The following is a 10,453-nucleotide window of genomic DNA, read 5'->3' as shown; positions in this document are numbered from 1 at the left end:
GAGGTCGGAACTGACCCCTCCGTCCCCTCCCCGCCTGGCCTAGCCCGCCCTCACCGCGGGGGCAGAGGGGCGGCCCCCCACGGCCGCAGCCCCCCACGGCCGCGCCCCGCGCTCACCCCGGGGCGGGGGGGAAGGCGCGGACCCTACACTGAGATTTTTCCGTTTGGATTCTCCCCCTAGGCTCCCTCGGGGGTCGCAGCTCTCCCCGCTCCTGTGAGCGAGCCCCCCGCCCCGCCGGGTCACGCCGGGTGACACGCCCCCCGGCCGCGGTCTCCGTAGGGGGATGCGTCCTCCCGCACGACAGGGGGCGCTGCCGCCGGCGAGCACGCTGGGCTGCGCCGCTCCGCCGCCGCCATCTCCATCTCTGATCTCATAAAGGTGTCGTGCAGGTTCCGCCCGAGCTCGTCATTCAGCCGCCCCGGGCCTGGCGCTGCCGCTGGCGGCCTCCTCCGCGCCGCGGCCCTCGGCCCGCCCCCCTCCCGGTGCCGCCGGCCGGCGTCAGCGGCGGCCGCGCTCCCGCCCCAGCTCCTCGGCGGGCGCCGGTTGCCCTCCCCGCCCCTTCCTCCCCTCCCTCCCCTCCCCGGCCCCCTCTCCCGCCGGCCGGGCCCCGGAGCGCCGCCGCCGTCGGGGTGTGAGCGGGGCCCGGCGCCGTGCCGGGCCGTCCCCTCGCCGGCGGGGCCATGGCCGCGAGCGCCAAGCGGAAGCAGGAGGAGAAGCACCTGAAGCTGCTGCGGGAGATGAGCAGCCTCCCGCCCAACCGCAAGTGCTTTGACTGCGACCAGCGCGGCCCCACCTACACCGACATGACGGTGGGCAGCTTCGTGTGCACCTCCTGCTCCGGCATCCTGTGAGTGCAGCGGGGGGGCCGCGGCTCCGGCCCTCCAGCCGGGCCGGGGGCGGGGGGTGGGGGTGGGGAACGGACACCTCCGTCCCTGGCCGGCCGCTGGGCTCGCTTCGCCGCCGGGGAAAGCGTGTGCCGGGGCGGCGGCGGCGGGCGGACCGCTACGCGGGGCCCTGTCCCCCTCGGGCCGGCCCTTCCTCCCCGCCGCACGGCAGCGCCGGGCTGCTGGCTCGGCCACGTCGGAGCGGAGCGGCGGGGGCCGTCCCGGGCGGGGGAAGGGACGGCGCTGGGGAGGCCTCGCCGGGGTACGCGCCGGTCGGAGCCCCCGGCTCGGGGGCGGCGGTCGCCGGGCGGGGGGTGCGCGGGCGGCGGCACCCGCGGGCGGTCCCGCCGCTGCCCTGCGGAGGTGCCTCCCGCACGGAGGAGCGCGAGCGGCCGCCTGCGGTACGCGCAGGAGCAGGGGAGCACCCCCCGGCGCCCCCCGCCACCGCTGGAGGGGCGGTGAGTGGAACAAGTGTCTGGAGAATGCTGCTGGGAGCAAACCAACGGTTTGCCTTGTCATGGCAGTGGTGAAGGCGTGGGGAGACTGGCCCTATCGTGAACACGGAGTTTAAGGTTTAAAAAGCTGACTTTAACTTTGAGCCGAATCACCAGCCTAGCCTTTTCTGAATCAAATTCTGCTTGCTAGTAGTTTGTAAGCCAGCTCTGAACTCCAGCTTAGAGGATAAACTCTAGCCTTAAGAGTTTAATATACTTGCTCAGAAAAGTAGTGGAAGGTTTTTTCTTACATCTGTTACTTCCTACAAACTATATATTTAAACCTTGGAAAGGGATTGGCTCTGATAAAGTGGATTGCTTTTTTCCTGTTCCTCATTCCTGCATGGGCCTCCCTGCGCCTCCCTGTTCCACCCTTCCTCCGCCGACGTAGTGTCTATGAAACAGAGTTGAGATCAGTTAGTTCTGAATTTGTTACATACACATCACTCGGGGGGGGAGGGGGGGGGAACCACCCCACTGTCTTCAGTGTTCATGTTTCCGTAGCAGAATTTGTTTTCTTGTTTATGTTTCTGTGGCATTGTGCTTATGGAATGAAGGGGAATCAAAGAGTGGCTGAAGTAAGTAATAAATAGTATGTCAAAGGATACAGTTTTGTGTTTGTCCTTAAGGGTTTGAATTTTTAAAAGCCATTCAGGAACCTGAACTAATTTCTGTCCTCCTTACTAGGAAGGACTAAATATTCTGTACAGGCCTTCCAAGTAAGGTCTGGTGTTTTAGAACAAAGTTGGTAATTACATTGAGATTCAAAACAAAGCAAACATGTTAGTTCTGTGCTGAATTAACTGCCTTTTTTACTACTGGACAGCTAATTAGTCTTGGGGTTTTTTTTTCCTTCTTACTTCTGCTTTGTGGGGCTTTTGAACAGGCTTGATGCAAATACAGAAAATACATTCAGTTCGTGGAACTGAAAAGAGACTCTATTTTTTGACATATACATGCTGCTTAAGCAGCCAGCTCTGGCTATTGTTTACTCTGTTAACAAACTGTTATTTGTGCTGGCATGTGAAACTATTTTAAGCTACTGCACAGAGCTTATTTAATGGTTGTACATGTTCTTACTGGTTAAACTGACAGCATGATAAAACTGCTCCGTGAGAATATATTCCTTTATTTAATAGACTTCTTGACCTTAGTAGACAAATACGTTGTGAGTGATGCTGAGATGTTAAGCATGGGTTCAGTAGGATTTGCTCCATTTATCTGTTGGCTGGGTGGTATGGACTACTAAAGGCCGTAGTCCATTTTGCAGTAACCAAAAGGATGTACATGCAGTGAAAAAAAACTAGTAAGCAGGAGACAGCTGTTGGTTGCTGTGAAGTTTGCAATCATTTGAATGTTACCATCCATAAAGGAGGAAAATTTTTTCTGAAGAAAAGTTAATGCGTTGGCATTCTAATAAAATGCAAATAGCTCTTTCATTCTAAATATGCAGTGTTTTTGTGTTGCTATAAAAAAGAAACCACAAACAACATTTCTAGTTGTTACAGCTAGTAACACCTACGCTTAAAGCTGAAGTGAAGGACTGTTAAGAGGACTTAAGAGCTTTCTTCTGAAATAAATTTGGGCTCATTCTTTCATGTTGACTTGGAAATGCTTTTGTAAATTGTGTGTGCAAGATTGTATGTATTGGTTAACGCCTTAGAAACTAGCCAGTGGCATGCCTTTGTTGGTGATGAGACTTAGTATAGAGATAGGTCACGTCTGTTTCATAACTAGAAACTGTTTTTAGCACTTCTATCAGAATAGTCCTTCAAACAGCTTCTTTCCAAATGCTTTTCACTGTAGAATTCCACTGTGGAGAGAATTGACTTGAGTAGAAATTATACAGTGGCAAATAAGTGTAAAAGCACTGTTGCTTCTGTAGTTCTTAATGGCTGTTTGCATTCTACCTCAATAATACTTGCTTTTACTGTGAGGCTTTAATAACCTTTACTACTTCATCTTGTTTGTATGGTCTGTGAATGACTTGCATTGCTGCTTGTTTTAATTTTTTTTTCTAATCTGATACAGGAAGTGTTCTTGGAGTGAAGTAGACCAGTTTGTTTTTTTTAAAGTATCAAGTGCCCAATGCAAGATTAGAATACTACTATGTTAACAAGTCTCCTTCAGAAAGGTTTGCCAGTTAACTAAAAGTGGTTGCTAAAATTGGTATCATCTTAGACAGGCATGTTGTTCTAGATAGTTAACTCTAAACTTTTTAAATCTGAAGTCCAACTTGTTGGTTGGTTGGGGTTTTTTTGTAAGTTTTCTGGAGTGTTTATTCATTGTCCTGGCAAGGACAGTCTGTTCAACCCCAAAATCTTCATTCTGGATCCATCCTTAATTTCTACTAAGGATTCTATGTGTAGAAAGAGTATGATGCTATTTATTACTAGATTTAGCTTTAAAAAACCTATTGTTTTCGTAGTATTGGCAAAAAATAGGTCTGGCTTTTTCAAGTATTACTAAAATTGATGAGAAAACTAGTGACTTTGCTAAAAAAATCTGTTTCTGAGTTTAATGTTGAAGGTGATTCTTGTCAAATTAAGAGTATGAATAGCATAGATGAGGCCCTTTTTCGTAATTCATAGGTTTAAAGTTTTCTCATCAGATTGGGTTTAACAGAGCAGAAGTTTTGTTGTGCAAAATGGTGCGTGCAGGAGAAAGTTCATGGGTGGTGGTATGGACAGTGGCTTCCTCTTAAAATACTTACACTTGTCCCCTGTGTTTAAATTCTCTTCATGTGGAAAAAAAGCATGCTGGCATCACGCAAGCTGTCTATTTCAGCTCATGGTGTTGGGCAAGAGTATAGGATATGTAGAAATACACACATGATCATCTCCAAGAGTGGGAGGGAGCAGTCTTCTTAGGTCAAGGATTACAGTAATACAAAACCAGAAGACTTCTCTTTATTATAGCAAAACCGCATCTCAGGAAATGTTGGCGGAGAGATTCTTTTGGTTTGACGGAAGTCCTTTGATTTGAAGGATTATGTTGGTAGCTATGTCTGTATTTCTGGATGCTACCATGTGTCCTGCTGACAGTGGCATCCTTCCCTTTGTCTTATCTTTTCAGCTGGCTGTGTGTGCCTTTGCTTTCAAGCACTTCTGTACCACTCCTAGTCAGCCTGCCTCTAACTTTCATAAAAATAATGTTTTTAAATTCTTAAATGGAGAATATTTGTTTGACTGAGAGTCCAGTTTGGTATTATAGAATTTTTTTATTTAATTGACTTTTTAAAAAAATATCTGCTGATGTGGTAATTGAGACACTCCTACCTTTCCTCTCACTGCTGTCCTCTTTACTCCCTCCCACCTTACTGAGGAAGTCTCCTGTTCAGATGTTTGCACTTCTGGCTTGTGTCAGGAAGGAGTAGCAATGACTATTTAGAACATATGGTTACTGTCAGGGATACTAAAACCCTTTTATGCTATTTCTTACAGTTATTGGATCACGTGGCCTTCTTTTGGCTGCCTATAATATTCCTTGTTGAAATTCTAGATTTAAAATTTTTCCTGGGTAAGGGACTTCTGTATGAGCCAGATTAGAGTATTTGATGGCAGATACTAGTTGCAAACTAAAAAGACCTTGTGCGATGGTGGTGAATTATTGTCACTTTCCCTAAAGGAAGTTTTGCAGAAATGCAAATGATCTGAATGGTGGTAGAGTGAAGGTGATTCTGGTTGCGTTGGCATGAATTTCCAGTCCCTTTTTTCCTTTGGCAACATGTTTGGAAAAATGGCTATGTGTTATATGTATGTGCATGTGTATATGTGTGTGTGTATATATATATAAGGGTATTTCCTATGTGACTGTATTTCTTGCTTTCAGTGTCATGGGTGGAGAGCAGAGGAAGTGTCTATATCACAGTAAATACTATGCAGTTCAGAAAGGATGTATGTTTGTGTTAAGAAAAAAGTTAAATTCACCTTGACTGTGTTTCTAAATGTGAGCCTTTTCCTGTTAAAAATAAATGAGCTCGTGAGGTGGTGGAGGGTCTCCAGGGAGGTCTGCAAGTATCAGGAATGTCCAGTACTGCTTATATTCTCTTTTGCTAATAACAGCATAGAAATAATAACGAATGCTGTGGCATTGGGTTTTCTAAAGCTTGTTTTCCAGATGCCTGGGAGTGTAGGGTGCTCTATGATGGCTTGGCGTTTGGCTTGCCTCATTAACTTCCTGATTCTTAGGGGATCGGATTTTGCTGGCTTACACTTGAGATCATGTTAAATCTGATACAGGGGGACATTAGTGGTGTTGAGTAGCCATCTGCCCACCGTTTGTCCCATGGCAGTGACCATCTATTCCAGCAGAGCCCACTCTTTAAATTTTGTTCCCCTCCCAGCCCTGGCCTTTGCAAACAGCTTTGCTGACATCAGTTTGAGACTAATGCAGGAGTGGCTGCTCTGCCAACAATCACAAGTTCAACCATAATTCGCTACTAAATTATGTTATAACAAATGTGCAGTGCTCATTGACAGTGTTTTGAATGTTTGATGTTTCAATTGCCAGGCTTCAGAATCTTGTGTCAGTGGCTTAAAGCTTCCTTTGTTTGTGCGAGCACCAGTTTCAACAATGCTTTCTGAAGAACAAAGATCTCATGTTCTCTGTAGCTGCCTCTGTGATGGGCTGTGTGACTGGAAGCTTGGACTGATTCAATGGAGGGTCAGTGGAGAATAGTGTCATAGCTGAAAGTTCTGGTCACAGTGCTATTCCACAGCAATTACCATTGCTGAGCATGAAGTTGGAAGTGATGGGTGGAATCTGCATGTGGGATGTTCTAGCTATGGTGTGCCAGGTAAGTGCAGATGGCAGAATAGTTTTACTCTGTCATCTTTTCCAGGGGCCTTTTAGGAGATAGTTGCTGCAATCTGGATTAAGTGCTGAGGTAGCATTTGTTTGCTGTCTTCCTCAGGCACTCTGTAGCAGAGAAGGGAGTAACTGGTACCACTGCACAGGTGCAGTTTGCAAATATTTGGCCAAGGTCAGTTTAAATTTAGGCATTATTAATTTACACTAAGGGACTATAATCCATTGTCTCCTGTTAAATAGGGAATACTGTAAAGCACTAGAACTGTGCAAAATACTTGTCATACATGGAGAGAAACAAAGCAAGTGGTAGATACGTTTTTCCTATGAACAAGAAGGTTTATTAATTCCTCATAAGGGATAATTGTACTTGGCTGCCTACCAGTAAGCTTCCCCCATATGTAGATGAGTTGTTTGTGAATCATTTGGGTCATCAAGTAATCCTTGTAGGTAAGGAAGGGTATAAAATAACTTAGGATTTTGAAGTAAGAGTAGCTGTAGTACTTGGTTCTTGAGTTCTGTTTCATAAATCCCACAGCTGCTCTGTTCTAGGGAGGTTCTAGTCAGTTCATGGGTAAAATGTTATTGAAAGTGGCTCATGCTAGTTAGAAATCCGAAAAAAAAAAAGGGGGGGGGGGGGGGGGGAACGACATGACTTTACGTGTTTTAATGATAGAATCAAAGAAGATAATGCATATGTACTGGGCTGTGGTTTTATGCTCTATAATGCAGCCTCCTGTTTCAAATTCCTTGTTGCAGTCTGATGACTTACACTGCTGTAGTGTAAGAGGAGGGTTTTCATAGGCTTCCCCCCTACGACATGCCATGTTAAATAAACATAAATAGTTGTATGTGTAGTACTGCAGCTTGATAGTTACCTTTGTATTTTTGGCTATTAAAGTTATGTTCAGGATTTCCAGTCGTCCTGGACCACCGATGCAGCAACATGCTCTTTCTCATCATGCAAGACACCTGACACTTCTGTGTTGTGATCTGACCTTTAGGAATGGGGCGTGTCTTCCCCCTTTAACAGGAGGGTGTAAAAGAAATGAGAATTCATCTTGTCCCACATCATGGATATAATGTGTAGATCAGGGAACTTTACAACCTCAACCTTAAAGCTCTAGAGCAGCCATCACTGCAGAGAGAGGCATGTAGGAAGTCTTTAGCTAGGTTAAAAAAAATATTCTCTATGCTTTAAGGACATTTAGTATCGCTGCTTAACAGAATTGAAGATACCTGTTTGCTGATCTAAATGCTTTGAAGAGCCCTAGTAGATCAGTGCAGAGGAGGTACTGCTGAAATAACTTGTGCAGTGCCTTTAAATTGCAAACACAGGTACAATATAGCACTTAAATTATACTTACTGTAACAGCTGATTTCCAGTGCAAGCTGGTGTGAAAGTTTAGATACACTACCTGTGCTGAAAAGCATGTGAATGTGTTAGTGAATGACCCTAGCTTTTAAAATAGTCATGAAATAGTTTACAACTATCTAACTGTGCATCTTCCTTAATTAATAAGAGGGGAATAAGTTGAACAGACTCAGGTAGACAGAACCACTTTTATACTTTACTGTTAAAAGCAAGGGACAGTGATAGTCATGTGAACATGGTGTATATTTATGTGAAATCCAGGTGGATGCCACTTTTTTTATTCTGTCACTTAATATACAATTCTACAGCATGGCTTTGTGAAATGTAGTGACTCACATGCATGGACCAAGAAGATGTGTTTTTTTTTTAAAAAAAGGACTTCAAAAATCAACAAAACCCAAACAACCAAACCTAATACTAACACCAGCTCTGAAACAGGGAATTTTAAGTGCATAGAACTCTTACACATTTTTAAGTTGCATCACTTTTAAATAAGTATTTACTTAAAAAAAGATCTTCGATAACAATATGGTCTTTTAAAAAGTGTTGTTTATTTCTGATGTAGGTGTGGGTTTGATGTACCTACGCTAGATGAAAGGTGTTAAATTGTTAGTCAGTTTACCAAGGAATTTAAACATTTTGAGACAAGAAATTAATTTGCTGATCATTGCGCTGAATAAGCTATATTGAAACCTCTCTCACTAACCTTAAAACTTATTCTGCCTTCTTGTCAAGGTGTGGAACCAGGGAGTCTCGTTTTAGATGCTCGGATTTTAAAATTTGCTAAAGCAAATAGCATTCTGTAAAATTCATTGTCATGTACCAGTAGGCTTGTGTATGACTTCTCCTTTAAAGGTACTCGGAACTTAATTGCATTTCTTAGCAGAATACAATTATTCTGATTATTTTTATCCAAGTGTTTCCAACATTGAGTGTCTTAAATCTGTTTTTTTAATGAAACAGGCTAGAATGTTGTTGCTTAGTGTTCTTATCAGTATTCAACTTTTAACTAAAAAGTGGAAATTTTTTTAACACAGGATCAGAATTGTTATCTTATAGGTACAGTATGAATTTAGGTGTCAAGGTGAATTTGCAAGCTAAATGCACAACAGTTTTCCCTTATTATACTCAATCTGAGTGCTAAAAATTTTCTGTGAAGTTGAGTATATAGTGTTAATATTTGGAACATTAGACTTCTGTCATACGCTGTTTTGATGGATTACAATTTTAATTTATAGTTGGTGTTAGAATAATGGAATTTAAAGAAAACTACTAGTCTTAAATTGGATGTCAGTGATAGTTTTTTTCTTATTCTGAAAAGCAGTCTGAACCAAGTTTATCATTAGTGTAATAACAAATATGAGCAGTAAAGTTAACTCTTATCAGTTGATCTGTTAACAGTTTGTTGGCCTTGTATTACATCCCTGGAAAGCTTTCCCCAACTTCCTTTCTGGAAACTTTCTTCTCATATGCATAACCACAGAATTTTGTGTTCTTTGATATCTCATAGATAATGCATGTTCATTTTTTCTTAAGATGGTATCACAGAAATCCAGGCCTGATTAACTGGAGTGTTAAACTAACCCCGTTGTGTTGCCTGAGTGAGCGTCTCCACTGTTTGGCCATATGTGGGATGTAATGTTCTTGTTTCCATTGAGCAAGACAAGGCTTGATTTTAATCCTCAGTATTTGTGGGCAAAAGCAGCAGTTAACATGTATTTAAAGAAAAAACTTAAAAGAAAGCTTTTTCTTATGCTGACACTGTTGCTCAGCAGGATTTTTCTCTGTGCTTGCAGGTTTTGACTGAACTGGGTTTGACAGTGTCGGGCTTTGGCAGCACTAGTGACTTGAGTTTCTGTTAGTTCTGCTGCAGCAGTCTGGCATGGATGTGAGAATGGTGTCAAGCTTATGGCAGAGCTGCTGAAGTTTTGAGCTATTGCCTTAGTAATGGTATCTCTCATTTGAGAGCAAAATAAACGCATTGTCTTTTTGCTTCTGTTGCTGTTACTTGTGTGGGTTTCAGGAGGAGGAAGACAGACCAACTTGTGGATGGAGGGGCAAAAAGTAATCTGGAAAACGATGCTGAGAAGAAACAGGAAATACAGGTTAAAGCAAGAGAAAAAGAATCTGAGATGGGGAGTTCAGCTTGAAGAAATCTAGTGATTGGGTAGAAGTTGTAGTAAGAATAAGTTGAAGTAAGGAAGGAGTTGGAGGGAAAGAAAACTACAGCGGAAGAGCCCAAGATTGAGAGATGAAGGGTAGAGGCAAGGATGAACAAGTTTGGGGAAGCAGGTTAGGATTTAAAAAAGTCTTAACTATGTTCTCATAAATTTGCATAGGAAGTCTGAGTGACTTCCCATGTGTAGTTACAAACTAGTCTCCCCTAAAGCTCAATTATTTGACTTTGCATGTTGAGTGTTATCTTTGAGACTAGTTTACAGCACCTTAAGTTGTATGGCAGTACCAAAATGAGTGCTTTTTATAGAGGTGGCTCCTGAGTTTAAAACTAACTTCTGGTTGTAATGTTAAAAGCGATTGTACGATGACGTATTTCCTGAATACTGACTAAATACTTCTTGCTTCTTCTTTTAGACGGGGCTTGAATCCACCCCACAGAGTAAAGTCAATTTCAATGACTACTTTCACGCAACAGGAAATAGAATTTCTGCAGAAACATGGAAATGAAGTAAGTATTATTTGGAGAATATAAAGTGGTTTTGGCACTTAATATTAAAAACTTTAAAACACTACTTAAGGGAAACTTGATTATTTTTTTTGAGCAAAAAGTAGGCAGAAGTCTTTTGAAGTCATCATCATTTGAAGTCATGCTTCTAAAGAGCTTGTTTCACTTAATTAGCTGATCATGTTATGTGCTAGTGCCCAACCCAGAC

General features: G+C 43.4%; 1 protein-coding gene across 7 annotated transcripts in view; it reads left to right on the top strand.

The window, feature by feature from the left end:
- Positions 1-265: 265 nt before the first annotated feature.
- The window catches only part of AGFG1 (ArfGAP with FG repeats 1), a 36,982-nt gene continuing 26,794 nt past the window's right edge, over positions 266-10,453 (top strand). For 2 of the 7 annotated variants that reach the window (XM_080409915.1, XM_080409910.1), the window contains exons 1-2: positions 293-847; positions 10,155-10,248. In XM_080409915.1, coding sequence (XP_080266041.1) covers positions 681-847; positions 10,155-10,248 — 261 coding nt within the window. In that variant the 5' untranslated portion in view covers positions 293-680. Of the gene's footprint in view, positions 848-10,154; positions 10,249-10,453 lie in introns of all 7 variants that reach the window. The other 5 variants (XM_080409913.1, XM_080409912.1, XM_080409911.1 and 2 more) reach the window with 5 other exon arrangements.

Source organism: Falco punctatus, assembly GCF_963210335.1.
Source record: "Falco punctatus genome assembly, chromosome: 13".
NCBI classification, from domain to species: Eukaryota; Metazoa; Chordata; class Aves; order Falconiformes; family Falconidae; genus Falco; species Falco punctatus.
This window is presented reverse-complemented; position numbering and strand designations above follow the sequence as displayed.